The 16,297-nt window shown below is 39.2% G+C and overlaps 1 protein-coding gene across 1 annotated transcript; it reads right to left on the reverse strand.

Annotated features, from left to right (window-relative positions):
• Positions 1 to 15,365: 15,365 nt before the first annotated feature.
• LOC129808853 (uncharacterized protein K02A2.6-like) lies at positions 15,366 to 16,241 on the reverse strand. The gene has a single exon (XM_055858760.1). The coding sequence runs from the start codon at positions 16,239 to 16,241 to the stop codon at positions 15,366 to 15,368; it is 876 nt and encodes a 291-aa protein (XP_055714735.1).
• Positions 16,242 to 16,297: the final 56 nt, after the last annotated feature.

Here is a 16,297-nt window from a genome sequence, read left to right on the forward strand (position 1 = left end):
TTTTAAAAAGAAGAGCATAGTTGACATCGATTGCGGAGATAGCTGTCTTCCAATATCGCTTTTGGTTGGCAAGTGCCTTTTAATTGATGGCGCTGAGGCGAAAACTAAAATTTCTAATTACAAGAGATCCCCAAATACATTAAAATTAGATGCCCGTAGATTTATTCTTGATCATGGTATGAAAATCTCTGAAGACGGAACTTACAATTTCGAACTTATCCATAAATTTGTGAAAAAATCACTGTATCAATATAGAGTGACCGTATACAATGATTTAAATAATTTCAAAAGCACTTCATTGTCCACTAAAAGAACTCCTGAAAACATGAATAATGTTATAAACCTGTTCTATCACGAGGATAGGGAGAAAAATATTAAACATTATTTCTGTATAAAAAATCTTGAGGGATTTTTTAATTACAAATTTCAATGTAAATTTTGCGATCTTTTGTACAACAACATGCACATTTGTCCTGAAAAATGCAGATTTTGTGGTAACAATCCACCGTGTCTCAATGTCCCTGAAATGATTGATTGCTTAAATTGTAATCGCAGATTCCGAGGAGAATCCTGCCTCAAATTTCACACAGAGAACGGAACTTGTAGTGAGCTTAAAAGCTGTACAAAATGTGACAAAACTTATAAAATTTCTGATGATCCACATCAATGCTTCACGGTACGTTGCGATATTTGCTATAAACAGGTCGCAAACCCTCACTACTGTTTCATTCAGCCTTTAAAAAAGAAAACCCCAAAAGAGTTTTCAATTATTTTTTACGATCTTGAATGTGAGCTTGTACCGGGGGAAAATGATTACTCTGACCATATTCCAAATTTGTGTGTAGCTCATGAGGTTTGCCATTTATGCGCAAAATCAGCAGAGTCGGATCCCGAATGTACAAATTGTAGCCCATCGGTTAGAATTTTTGAAAATGATGATTCAGGGTCGTGCGTAAAAAAATTTGTTGATCATGCTCTTAAATTCAGACCAGTTCCTACAGCTGTGATTGCCCACAATGCCAAAAGCTATGATGGGCAATTTATTCTGGAGAAATTATGCAAAAGAGATGAAGCGATAAATCCAATCTTCACAGGTTGCAAAATTTTGTATGTGGAGATCAGGAATATTGTGTTTCTAGATTCACTAAGCTTTATCCCTTTTGCATTGTCTAAATTTAATGCAAGTTTCGGGCTCCGTGATTGCGAAAAGGGTGAATACCCGTATAAATTCAACACTTCAGGAAATAAGAATTATATTGGGAAATATCCCGCGCAAGAAATGTATGCAATAGAGTCGCTGTCGTCAAATCTGTATGAAAAGTTCCTCGCATGGTACGAGTCAAATAAAGACAAAACTTTTGATAATCGGAAAGAATTGATACATTATTGCAATCAAGACGTCAAAATTCTGAAACTCGGGTGTTTGAACTTCATGTATTCATTTTTGGATACCACCGGAATCAATCCGTTCTTGCAGGCGATTACTCTAGCCGATTCTGTGATGAAGGTGTATAGAAAGAACTATTTAATCCCAAATACTCTTGCCATTACACCAAAAAGTAATTACAGTTTAAGTTATATAAACCTCCAGAGCAAAATTGGATTGAAATGGCTCGTGTATCAAAAAATGATTACACAAAAAAAAATTCGGTACGAAGTAAAGTTGAAAAATTCACATTACATTGTCGACGGATTTGACGATAGCACAAACACTGTGTATAGTTTCGAAGGATGTTATTATCATGGCCATACATGTTTCTTCAACAGGGACTATGTATGTTCAGGAGATTCATCCGATACTATACAGAGGCGTTATGAGGCAACTTTGACTCATTTGCAACGTATAAAAGATATGGGTTACAATTTAATATCGGAGTGGGAGTGTGATTTTCGAAGACTACTCAAATCAAATCCTGATTTGGAAGACTCATTGAATAAAAATCAGGAAATTATCAATGCAGGGTTTGATTGGAGAAGCGCAGTATACGGAGGGCGAACAGAAGTATTTAAATTGTAAGAAAAATGTGGCCCAGGGGACAGAATACTTTACTATGATTTCACATCACTTTACCCCTGGGCCAATAAATATTCTAAATACTTTGTTGGTCATCCAACTATTGTGAAAACCTTCGAAAAGGCAGAGGAAATATTAAACTACGAAGGTGTGGCTAAATGCACAGTTCTACCCCCACGGAACTTGTCTTTACCATGTTTGCCGTATAGATGCAACGATCGTTTAATATTTCCTCTCTGTAGATCTTGTACAGAGATGGTTAACACGGACCGTTGCACACATTCTGATGATGAAAGAACCCTCACCGGATTCTGGTCGTTAGATGAAATCCGGCTGAGTGTTCGCCATGGGTACCAAATTGTCAAAGCTTTTGAGGTTTGGTCCTATCAAACATTGCAGTACAACCGGGACACTAACGAAAGGGGCCTCTTTGCAGATTTTGTGGACAATTTCCTCAAAATTAAACAAGAATCAAGTGGGTGGCCTGTGGGAATAGAATCTGATGAGGAAAAAGAGAGTTATATCCAGGAATATTTAGAGAGGGAAGGTGTACAGCTTGACAAAGAAAAAATCTGTGTCAATAAGGGGTTGCGATTGCTCACCAAATTGGTGTTTAATTGTCTTTGGGGAAGATTCATCATGCGTGAAAATTTCACAAAGACTAGCATTTGCAACTCCCCCGAGGAGTTAAATACATTAATTGGATCTGAAGATATTCAATTGATGGATTTATATCCCGTCGGGGAGACACAGATTTTTGTTTCGTGGAAGTACATTGCTGAAGCTGAGTCAACATCTAGATGCGTAAATCTCGGTGTAGGCATATGTACTACCACGAACGCTCGAATCAAACTGTACTCGATTCTCTCTCTACATTAGGTGAGAACCTTCTCTACTGTGATACAGATTCTGTGATCTTCAGGGTACCCGCTGGCGAAGAGAACCCATTAAACTGCGGAAAGTTTTTGGGGGAGCTCACCGATGAGCTTACAGACTACGGTGAGGGTTCTTTTATTGAGGAATATGTCAGTTGCGGTCCTAAGACTTATGGTCTTAAAATATTTACGCCATCCACAGGCTCATATTCATTTAAAATCGTAGCGAAAGGTATAAGTATGAACCACGAGGTAGAAAGACATCTCGATTTCAATGCAATGAGATCAATTGTCTTTGGGGACACTGAAACATTGAATATTCATTACAAAAACAGAATCTGCAGACAGAGAAAATTTAAGCTTTTTTCAGCCTCAGCCCATAAAAAGGTACAATTTACCTTGACCAAAAGAAGATGTGTGGATAATTTTGACACTCTCCCATTTGGTTTTTAAAATACATTAGAATAAATTAGTATTTAACATGCAAACATTTTTTATCATTTTTAAAATCTGGCTATTGAAAATAATGTCTATGATTTAAATTGTAAATACTATGTAAATATAATCTATAAATAAGGTATATCTTAGTAGATCATATTCTTCAATAGATATTGATGATTTGGTTTTAGCTGAGATTCTTTACAATCTCTTTTTCTTATAATTCTGAACAGTTAATTGTAACAATCATTGATAATGAGAACCTACACTAATCTGCAATTTCATCCGTAAGTTCCCTCCCCAAAAATTTAACAGTGGAAAGAGGATTCTCCCCCCCCCCACCCCGCATGGACTATGAAGGTGATTGAAGTCCTGTCACAATATAAAATATTATGACCTAATTTTGAAAGGACAAAATATAACTTTATACAAGCTATGTAATTATTTTCGATGCACCGTCTTTGCCGTCTTTTGAAAATAAATTGGAGTGTTTTTGAAGAGGGTCCAGATATAATTTTTAAATGATTTTGACGCTGAATTTTGTTTGGATAAGTTACTTTAATTTCTTTATCGTTGCAGAGGGCCAAGGATTTTAAACTTTCAAAATTTATATCTTTTTCAACCTCCTTGTTCTGCGATACATCCTTGCATACTATTTTTTTAGAGTAAGAGTTTGTAGAAGGCGAATAGATTTTCAAGCCATAGGCTTTTGGTCCTATGCTTACGAATTCTTCGATGAAGGCAACTCTCCCAAAAATTTCCCACACTCAAAAGGATTTTCTTCACCCGTAGGTACCAAATAAAAAGCCGAATCCGTGTCGTAATAGAAAAGATTACGTCCTAATTTGGAAAAGATAGAATACAACTTTATGCGAGTGTTGGTAGTTGTGCAAATAGCGACACCGAGATTGACATACTTTGATGGTAAAGGATCACCATCAGAAGAATATTTCCATGATACAAAAATCTGACGTGGTCCATCCATGTAAAATCTGTAATCTCGATGTCTTCTGAAGAAAGTAAATTATTTAATTCGTCATTGGTATTGTAGACTATTGTTTTTGAATGATCCTCTCGCATAATAAATCGTCCTCAAAGAATATTGAGAACGTTTTTGACAAAGATCACAATCCATTGTTAACACATATTTTTCCTTATCTAACTGTATACCCTCCATCTCTAAATATTTCCGGGTGTATTCCACTTCTTCATCTTCAGACTCTGTTCCCGATGTCCACCCACCTGAGTCTTGGCTGATTTTGAGGAAATTATTAACATAATTAACAAACAGTCTCTTATTACAATAAGATCTACGGTTATTTTCACAATCATTGAGAATGAGAACCTGACCATCTCATGATTCATTGTTATCCCCTTTGCAACAATTTTATACGAGTATGAATTTGTAGACGGGGAAAAGATTTTTAATGCATAGGCCTTTGAATCGCGCTACACATATCTCTAGTCTTTAACATGTAGCCTGACAAGAGTATTAATAATAATAATATTATAATAATATTGTTGCGAATAATTAATTTTATTATAATTATTCGCGCCAAATAGGAGAGTAGAGATGCTGCTTGCTAACAGGTGGAAAAGCAATGCAGGGAGAATTGTTATCCACCTGAAATTGTTGGAGAAATAATTAATTTTAGCTCAAGATATAGTTTCTTTATCTTAAGCTAAAATTCATGCGAGCACCACAAATATATGGGGCCTAAAGGGGAAGGCCAAAATTTGAATCGACAGAATTGACTTCAGTGCGAAAAGCATAGGAATCAATTACTCCAGTCTTTCTGAAGACTATTTTTTGATGCACCAGAGTGTGAGGCAAAATATTCGCCCCGTTCTAATCCCCCTCCCATCCTTTCCCAGGAGTGTGTTGGAGAGAGTGTGAGGCCAATTTGTCGCCCCGTTCTCGCCCCGTCAAATTATTACTCAGGAGAGAGTTAGGAAGAGTGTGCTGGCAAAATTCGTTGCCCCCTCTTAAGATAGTGTGTGGCTTTCGGGGCCCCGTTATCCCAATACAGGAGTGTGTTGGTAAAATTATTACCCCGTTCCCTTAGGCGAGAGAAGGAGAGTGTTGGTGAATTTGTTGCCTCCTCTTTCTCCCCTGTTATCGATAGTGTGAGGCTGAATAAGGCCCCATTATCACGAGCAGAAGAGTATTGGTAATTAATCACTCTCTCCCTCAGGAGTAAAAGAGTACAGAGATCCAAACTCTGTGAAGATTGTGTGGCAGTACAGCCCCGATCTTTGTTTGGAGAAGACTGCACCACGCGATTTCCAAATTGGCGGAAGATAAACCCCAGGGAATACCGGAGGCTCCCAGAGAGCCTCTAGTCGGGCCAGCGGAGTGTGAGGAGTACCCCCAGTACCCAATCTTCTACGGGAAAGTGGTGAAAACTCAAGCCAGCCGGCGGAGACAAAGACGACGTCTCCAAGAGGTGAGAAGAATTCAGCAGTCGTTGCCTACAGGAGTGGTGAGAGCGAAGGAGAGGGAGATAGCTGCTGAGAAACGCCGTCGCCAAGTGGCTGCCCTCATAAGAGAGGAAGATTTGGGCTTTCCACCATCCCCTGACTTTCCGGGTGAAGAGGTGGTAGAAGAGACCCCTGGGGAGACAGACGACGAGATTCCAGTGTCGACGGAACAGGGGGATCCAACCTCTAAAGAGATTGTCTCTGAAGAAGAGGAAGTTATTCCGGGTACCCTGCTCAGCGAAGTTGCCCAAATTGGATGGTTGGGCCCCTCCCCCACCCAGTCTTTAGAAGAGTGTTGGCCTTCCTCCCATGACGAAGACGAAGAAGAAGCCGAAATTTGTAGAGGAATCAAGCGATCCACCTGCTTCGAATTCTCCTGTCTCTCGGATTGGGAAAAGTCAAAGTACCGTTTGCTTCACAACGCCTTGCAAAAAGCAGCCTCTGAAGGGCAAACAGCGCGACTTCCGCTGGTCGCTGGAGTCCCTGCAGCACCCCCCTGTCGAGCAACGGGAGATAGCCGGAAGCTCCAGGCTGACTTACAGCTCGGAGAATTCCCGAAGGAGATCCCTTTGGAACCGTCAGAAGCAGCTCGAGATCCCCGGCTATGTTTGTGATTTGAGGGACCTTTTGGACAAGAAGGCATCACAGAACGTCGGAGCGATCGCGAAGAAAACAGCCTCACAGAAGAGAAGGGAGAGAAGGAGGAAGCTTAAGGCCGCTTTGGAAAAATCAAGGGCAGGAAGCCCCCAATTTATTTGTAAGATTGGAAGAAGTTATCCAGTGAATTAAAATAAATCATGAAATAGTTAAATAAATGAATTAAACTTAATACACGATTTATTGTTTGAGAGTTGAGATAGTTCCTTGGGTCTACTGGTCGACGTTCCTGGCATTCGATTGTGACGGGTTGGAGATTGCCCCATCAGAATCGTAACAATATATTTCTGATTCATGTCCCTGTACAAATATTAGTACAATAGTGGGGCTGTACATAATTAAAATCTTTCATCAATAATTCTTTTAAACTATATTACTTTGGAGATTAATGTAGATTGATTTACAATTATTGTGCAATATCAAGAGTTTCTGGTTCAATTCTTTTAGCGTGAATTCTCTTAACAGTTTTTAAAACTTTTAAAATAAACCTTTTATTCTAAATTTCTTTGAACTATTTCTTAGAGCGATTGCAAGATACATTTTCTAATTCATCTAATGGAATGCGTCTCGATAAGTTGTTAAATTTTTATAAAGAAGCATTTTAATTATATTGCCATGGAGATTAATGTAGATTGATCTGTAATTTTGCACAATAGCAAGAGTCTCTGGTTCAATTCTTTTAGCGTGAATACTCTTAACAGTTTTAAAACTTTTAAAACAAACCATTTAATTTATATTTCTTTGAGGATTAATGAAAATTGATCTGTAACTATTTTCTGGAGCGATAGCAAGACTCACTGGTTTAATTCGTCTATCGGAAAGAGTCTGAAGAAGTTGTTAAGTTTTTATAAAGAATCATTTTAATTATATTACGGCGAAGATTAATGTAGATTGATCTGGAAGTATTTTTTGGAGCGATAGCAAGAGTCATGGTTTAATTCGTGTAATGGAGAGAGTTTCAAGTAGCTGATTAATTTTTATAAAGAACCATTGTTAATTATATTACATAGTAATATTACTACGAAAATTAATGTAGATTGATCTGTAATTTCTGCACAATAACAAGATTCTCTGCTTTAGTCTGATCCAATACTTTTAGCGTGAATACTCTTAGCTGTTTTTAATTTTTTTGAAAATACGTGTTTTAAATTGTGTATTATAATATAAGACGATCTGTAGATTAAACGCGATGCACTGGGATTAGTATTTAGAAATTATTTGGTTTTTCTAATAAAATTGGCCTCGAGAATTGTCTTACATATATTGTTTTATCTGTCAGTGATATTAAATCGTTGATATACGGTTTTCCATGGTATTGAATTTATAGGCTTAATATTTTGATGCATGATGACTGTAATACTTTTCGAGGATTTCTATATAGTTTACAGAGATATTGTATATTAATCACTTTACCAAAGTTTGTATCAGATAATGGATTTAAACTTCCTAATTTATTAAGATTGTATTTACTTATGTCAACAGTTTCAATATTCTAGTACATTTATAAAAGAAATATTTATGTTAGATTATCATATTATGATTCAGTATTTCGGATATTAGATGTGTAAATTTATAAGTAATATACAGATTGTAATATCCCAACAAGAAAATCTGAAATAAAAATATATTTCACTAATAATACACTCTTTTACTTTTCATTATACCTGTGCCTTTTGTTCTTTATTAAAATGTTTTCAACAGAATTAGTATGGAGAACAAGAGTCTTGATCTATTTTCATGCATTTTCATTTTTCCTCCGTCTCATATGTTTTTGTTTCTCCTAATCTGTGTGATGGTATAGGTCATTTGTTGCATTTCTGGATGGTGGAGAAATATACTTTGCCTAGGAACTGTTAACACTTGGAGACTCGACTATAATTTCAAGTGGTATTAATCTCCATATGAAACAAAACTATGTGCGGTGCATTTTCATCGTTTACCATTCAGTGTTAAAATTGTAATTCAAATCTTTGCGCGCATGATGAGTAGAATTGTCTGCTGTGAGTGAATCCCACATTCAACACTTTACTTCATCTGTGAAATTTTTTGCTGTCTAGACCTGAAGAAGAAATTATAGCAGATATTGCAGAGGGGTTTTGCATTGATTATGACGTCGATGATCATACGGAACAATCAGAATGAAAACGTAAGTATGAGTATAAACCACATACTCCCACACGTCATCGATTGTATCTCTCCTTGACCTGGAGAAATGTTGGAGAACACCACTTTGGAGGATCAATTGTAATTTTGCTCGAACTAGACAGATGTTGCCAAATTTCTTTGTCCGAGCCTTCAAAATTTTAATAGTTGTAAAATCCACTATACTCTTTAATCTATATCAACAACATTATAAAATAAAATTATAGAATGACTCTTTTTCCTCATTTCCCATATAGTGGTAAATTGGTAATTTAAATTTTTGTGTACACGATGTGTAGAATTGTTTGGTGTGAGTATGTCTCATAGCCCAACATTTTTTCTCCCTGTGAAATATTTTATCGACGGGTGAGAGTGAAGAAATTAGAGCCAACATTGCAGTGGAATATTGCACTGAATATGACGTCAGTGATCATATGGAATCCCTTGAATGAAAACATGAGTATAAGTACAAATCTCATACTCCCACAAGGCGTCGATTGTATCTCTCCACGATATGGAGAAATGTTTGGTGAACACCACTTTACGTCATCGATTGTAGATCTGATCGAGCTAAACATGTGTTAGTAAATTTAATTTTTCGACTCAATAAACTATTTAAAAGACTAATATAAAACCATATCGATCATTAAAATATGCATGCGGATTCTTTCATCAAAATTATGCGAAGAGAAGAATTTATGTGAAATGAAATAACATTTTTGCTTTTAATTCTCTCGAGGGATCGTGAGGACGACAGAAGAATATCACTTTTCCCACCTGCAAGCGAATTTTACAAATTCAATGTGAGAATGAGATTCTCAAACTCAATTCAACTAAGATTGAGTTGAGAATATTTTTTGAGAATATTTCAAACTGTTGTACTGGAAAGTGATGTTTACATTTGGTAATGCCAGTGTCAGAACATTAATGTTTTCAAAAAGTGAATTAATCGAATTAATTCTATAATCCGCACCCTAAGGCACGGTTTTTAGTTCACGAATTAATATTTGAGGGTATCGAATATCTTTCTGAGGATCAAAAATTTCGAGCACTGACTCACTCGTTAGCATCTTCTTTGTGTCTTCCAGACGAATTTTTTCTTATTCTTCTCCAACAAGGCATAAAGTGGACTCAATCTACCACTAAGATCAGGAATAAAATTCCGGTAATAATTAATTAATCCAAGGAACGCTTGCAACTCTTTAACATTTTTAGGCCTCGGTGCACTCACGATTGCTTCGATTTTCTTGGGATTTGGTTTCACCGTGTTTTCCGACAACAGATGACCCAAATATTCGACAGAGTTTTGGAAAAACTTACTCTTGTTCACTTTAATTTTAACGCGATGCTCATTGAATCGACGCAAAACTTCCCAAACTCTATCTTTGCATTCACTCATGGTACGACCACCTATAATGACATCATCTAAGAATGCTTTTAACCCCTCCAGACCACAAAGAATCCTTTCAATGATTGACTGAAAATTCGCGACAGCTGAAGCCACCCAAAACGGCAGACGATTGTAACGAAAAAGCCCCCGATGGGTGTTAATCGTTAAAAATTCCTTTGAGGCTTCCTCAACTTCCAATTGCAAATACGCGTTGGACAAATCAATCACCGTAAAGCAATTACAATTAACCAAAGATGCGAATATTTCATCAATGTGCGGAAGTGGGTGTTGTTGAACCTTCATGAATGGATTAATAGTGGCTTTCGCATCGATACAGATACGAATATCTCCGTTTGACTTAGGAGCTATGACTATGGGACTTGCCCAATTTAAAAAATCAACTTTTTCAAGGACTTTATCATCAACAAGACGATTAAGCTCTGCTTCGACTTTATCTTGCAGGCGTAATGGCACAGGATATGCCCTGTGGAAAATGGGTGCACGACTTTCTACTTGAACACTGGCACGGTATCCCGTGATCATTTGATTGGCATCAAGGGATGTAACATGCGTAAATTCACGCGTAATTTCAGCGGAAATATTTTTAACAAAACTCACGGTTTGTCCGCTTACTAATTTGTCCCGCCACCCTGGTGTCAGATGATCAAGCCAGTCACGTCCTAGAATGGGTGCGAAATTTCCTTTGATCTGGATAATCACTAGTTCTAACACGCGCTGCTCAGTCGGAAAGTCCACTCGAACCATCGTTCTCCCAATCACCTGAATGGAATCGGACGTAAAAGACTTTAGTTTGACAGAATATTCAAGTAGTTTACAATGAGAAAACTTAGCTTTAAAATCCTGGTATGACAATAGTGATGGTCCCGCTCCGGTGTCGATTTCCATTGGAATCTTCTGCCCCTCAATAGACATCGAGACAGTTGCCACAGGAGACACAGATCCAGTCACCTCCAGAATCCGCTTAACCTTCTCAGAGTTTCCAGACTTTTTGGATTGTATGCACACTTGACTAGTATGCCCCTTCTTGTTGCATGAAAAACACGTCCAATCTTTGGCTGGACAATCCTCAGGATCATGTTGTTTCCTGCCACACCGACGACAAAGCTCCTTTTGACTTTGGGCCTTGCTCTGACTGCGTTGGGTGTTTTGTTGTTTCTTCTGAGTTGTTTTTCCTTCACGACGATTGAAGTTTTTTTTCTGTGACACCTTCTTGACGGAATTGTCACCATGGATAGCCTTTTCTTCTTGAAAAGCCATCTCCAAATAGAGTGCTAACTCACACAACTCAGGAAAAGTGTTTTTCTCGGACGCAAGAAGTTGTTGTTGGATTTTTTCGCTCCTTAAGCCCGCCACAAATCGATCGCAAAGACTGTCTTCTAGCGCAGACTCTCGCAGTTTACCCGCGTTACTAATGACACCTGGTATGAATTTGCCGAACTCGCATGTCTCAGCTAAGCCTCTCAGCCGGAGAATAAAATCACTAACACTCTCTCCCGCCTCTTGCTGAGCGCGATGAAATTTGAATCTCTCTGAGCGGATGTTGCTCTTCTTCAAGTAGTGAGATTCAAGTAACTGCAAAAGCTCCGTAAGAGTTTTTTTGCTTGGCAAGACAGGAAATGCCAACTTTTTCAGCGTCTTGTAGGTATCACCGGGAATATTTGCGATTAATGTAGCCACTTGCTTGTCTAGAGGTGTTCCTGCACCCACGAAGTATTGCTCCACGCGGTCTTTTCAACCGATGACATCATCTTCAGGATCTCCCGATGGAAACTTACCACAACCATTTGCATGTGGTACCGCCGATTGCGCGCCAGCCGTTGAAGACCCGGAAATATCTTTTTTATTGTTATGGGGTGTACCTGCGATATGGAAAATATATGTTAGTTTAGATAATCCTATCCTTGTCGACGCACCCACACAAATAATAAAAGAGAATTCCACTTTACTTTTACAAACTTTATTTAACAACTTTTATTTAAAACCCAACACCTTATTAACACACTTCCTACTCGACTGTTCAACGTAGACTACCCTCGAACTCACTGCACAGACCGGACTGATAAGAACGTAACGGGACTTCCTGGTTTCCCCTCAACATCTCCCTCCTGAAGTCAGATCACCCCGTGATCTGAGATTGTATCCATGAATGGGTGGTTTATGTTGCGGTGAATTCCCATTGACGTCTCCATCTGTGAATCTCGATCTAAGTTGATTGCAGTGGCTCCGGATAAGACGATCTCCTTGGCGCCATTGAACCAAAACATTGTAATTGACATTGCCACGTCGTTCAATGATTTCTCCAGGTGCCCAAACACGTTTGTTGGTGGTGTACATTCGAGCGAAAACCTTTTCTCCTGGATTGAAGATCCTTTTCTTTGCGCCATGTTTCTTGTTGAACTGTTGTTCCATGGTAAGATTTCTCTTGCTATTGTCGTCTTCCTCCTCCCCCGGAAGGAGAAGGTTGAGATCAATATTGAGTTTCCGTCCTGTCATGATCTCAGCTGGCGATTTTCCATCAGGCGCGCTTGGATTTGGTGTGGCACGATATGATGATAAAAAAAGCTGAAGAGCTTCATCCACAGTATGCTTGTGTAATTTTGCTAGAGCTCTCTTCAACGAGTCCACCATCCTCTCAGCTTGTCCATTCGATTGGCTATGGAATGGCGCAATCCTCAGGTTTTGAATCCCGTGATCCTTGCAGTATGACTGGAACTGAGTGGACGTGAAATTTGTGGCATTGTCGGAAACTATGATGCGAGGAAAACCCCATCGTGAGAATGTCTCTGACAATTTTGTGAGAGTGGCACTCGTAGTCATCGAAGTCATTCGGAAAATTTCCGGCCACTTTGAATAGGCGTCAATGATTATGAAATAATCATGCCCTTGGAAATTCGCATAATCGATATGAAGCCTCGACCAGGGCTGCGAAGGAATTGGCCAAGAATATAGAGTCGCTTTCCCTGGTGATTTTGCCACAACCGCACAATCATCACATTTCCGGACTAAATCCTTGATGTCTGAGTCGATGCCTGGCCAATATACATAGCAACGTGCAAGAGATGTCATGCGTTCTCTGCCAGGATGAGCTTCATGAAGCTTTCTCAGAACCATGTCACGGAAAGTGGGCGGAATCACCAGGCGATCTCTATAAAAAAGACAATCACGAATCAGTGAGAGTGAGTCTTTTACCTTGTAAAACAATGACACTTCCCTGTTAGTGACATTGTGTCCTGTGGGTGGCCATCCTTCAAGAATGTACTTCTTCACATCCTGAAGAATCCTGCACTGGGAAGTTGCCTTCCGAACCTTGTTGAAAGTGAGTGGGAGATGCCTGAAGTTATCATCCACAATGCTGCTGATCTCTCCTTCCAACTGTGCACAGGCCACGATGTAATCTTCTTCAGGTTGATGGTGGGAATTCATAAGACGTGAAAGTACATCCACGTGTCCAAATTCTCGGGTTGATGTGTAGCGAATATCAAAGTCATAGGACTGCAGAGTGAGGGCCCATCTTTGGATTCTATTCGCTGAATGCACAGGAATGCCCTTCTTCGAACCAAAAATGGCTAGAAGAGGCTTGTGGTCCGTGAATAATGTGAACTTTTTCCCGTAGATGTAACGGTGGAACTTGGTAATCGCAAAAATCAGAGCCAGGGCTTCACGTTCCATTTGACTGTAATTGCGCTCAGCTTTTGTCAATGAGCGACTCGCATAGGCAATCACTTTCTCTGAAGCATCCGGAAATTTGTGTGAAATTTGAGCTCCCAGAGCCTTGGATGATGCATCGGCTGATACTTCCACTGGTCTCTCCGGAAAATAATGAGTTAGGACGAGATCTGAGGATAAAATCTCCTTGAATCGATCGAAAGATTTTTGACAATCTTGAGACCAATTCCACTTGGCATCTGACTTGAGAAGATCATCCATGGGAAATCTCAAGTGACTCATTTCCTTGATGAACTTGGAGTAGTAATTGATTGCTCCAAGGAACGACCTCAGTTCTACAACATCTCTGGGTGGCAACATCTGAGATATGGCTTGAATTTTCTCAGGATCCGGACGACATCCTGTCTGGTCGATGATGTTGCCCAGAAACTTGATTTCTGGTAGGAAAAATTGACATTTCTCCAAGCAGATGTGGAAACCATAATCACGAAGTCTCGTGAGTACAGCTCTAACTAAGTGTCTTCAGGTGAGATTCCTCACAGCGAGATGCAATGGCGATGTCATCGAAATAAACAGCTACACCGTCAATTCCTAGCACCATTTGCTCTACAATCTGTTGGAAAATACCTGGGGCAGCCTTCACTCCTGGGCATAGACGATTGAAATTGAAAAGCCCCTTGTGTGTGTGTATCGTGAGCATTTTCCGAGCATCATTATCCACCTTGATCTGTAGATAAGCATCAGATAAATCAATTTTACTGAATACTTGCCCAGACGTGAGTTTGTTGTAGACTTCAGTGGCTGATGGAATGGGATATTGACTTGGTTCCAAACAATCATTTAGCCCCGTGGAATAATCTCCAACTAGTCTAATTTTTCCATTTGATTTGAGAACAGCAACAATGGGAGCTGCCCAATCTGATGACTCCACTGGTGTTATGATATCCAGATTTTGAAGACGCTGGAGCTCTTCCTCAATTGTCTCCATCAGATGGAATGGAACTGGACGTTCCTGACGAAAAACAGGAACAGCGTGAGGCTTCAGGTGGAGTTTTGCAGAAATTTTTGTGCAGAGACCCAAGGATTCAGTGAAAACTTCAGAAAATTCGTCTTTGAGTGTTTGAATGGATTCAGCTTTATTTGTTGATGGAACTTTCATCACACGGCAAAAAGTTGATGGAGCTTTGTCACATAATTTGAATGTTGTTATGAGATCAATGCCAAATAAATTGCATTCGTGTATGTTTGTGACATAAAATGTCCCATAGGCTGAATCATCTTGAAGTTTGACATCAGTAGAGAATTTTCCCTGAATAGGAATGAGATTTGATTGAGCATCTCGTACAGAAGAATTGGTTTGCATGAGGTGTGGTGCACCAATTTTTTCCCATGTGTCTTTTGAGATGATGGAAATATCTGCACCTGAATCGTATTGAAGATTCACAGATATCCCGTTGATCGACACAGTGATGAAACGCCTCTCATTCACAAGTGTTTTGCCCACAGTGTAGACAATGTTGGTGTTGAATGACTGTGAATTTTTCCTATTATCCTTGGTCTTTTTGGAATTAGCACGTTTTGAACAGGAGCAGTAGCCTTCTTTGTGCCCAATAGAATTGCAATCCTTACATTTATGCTGAGCATAAGTGCATTCGGAAGAAAAATGCATTGCGCCACAATTTCAGCATGGTGTTTTGGGTATTTGTTTTGAATTTGCAGAATGTTCCGGTTTGGATGACGATGATTGTTGTGACTGTTGAGATGATTTTTTTTGATTCTGGTACTTGTTCCTCTGAACGACCTTCACCGATTTTTGTTCTCTTTCTAGCACACTAGCATCCTCTTGCACTCTAGAGAGTCGCTTGGATTCATTTAGCATGAACAACTGTAAGTTGATTTTGCTCACATCTTCTGTCTCTAGCTGGTTCAGCAAACGAGTTCGAAGTGAGCTCTCCTTTTCACTCCTCAGTCCCACTAGGTAGATAAGAGCTTTGAAGGCATCATTGGACAGTGTTCCAGTGATAAATTTTTCACATCTATCATTTACCAGTGCGGCATAAGTCACATAATCATCAGAGTCTCTTTTTGTAGTAGTGATACAGTTGTATCTGGCACGAAATAGTGACTCTTCTGGTCCAAAAAGTGATTCTAAATTCCTCACAGTCTCCTCATAGTTCAGATCTTTGGGCTCTTTGGGCAGAATGAAACGGGCATAGCGTGAAAAAGATGATGAATAAAGCTTTCGGAGTAACAATCGCACTCTAGCGCCATCTGAGAGCGCGGAGCCATCCTCTAAAAAGATTCCTTTGTGACGTTTGTACCAAATGTCAAACGTAAGCCCTGTTTCCGGATCATGTGTAAATGTAGAGCATGAGTTTGCCAAAGATTCCAATAAATCTGGAGTCATTGGTGGCATAACCTTATCCATCAGCAATTTTCTTGAAATTTCCTTCAATTGTTCTTGCTGAGTCTGAAGAATTTTGGTGAGAATTTCCATCTCAGTGGGTTTGCTTGCACTTGCACCAGCTGAAGTGCCTTCAGACCTCGTGGTGGGCATGTCCGGTTAGCACGTGAAGAATCAGAAAAAAAAAATTTCTTGACGTTAAAATTTTT

This window comes from Phlebotomus papatasi, unplaced genomic scaffold, assembly GCF_024763615.1.
Source record: "Phlebotomus papatasi isolate M1 unplaced genomic scaffold, Ppap_2.1 HiC_scaffold_117, whole genome shotgun sequence".
In the NCBI taxonomy this organism is placed as follows: domain Eukaryota; kingdom Metazoa; phylum Arthropoda; class Insecta; order Diptera; family Psychodidae; genus Phlebotomus; species Phlebotomus papatasi.

What these genes read in the sequence shown, in the direction of transcription:
- LOC129808853 (XM_055858760.1), bottom strand. Translation starts at nt 16,241, where the DNA reads ATGCCCACCACGAGGTCTGAAGGCACTTCAGCTGGTGCAAGTGCAAGC.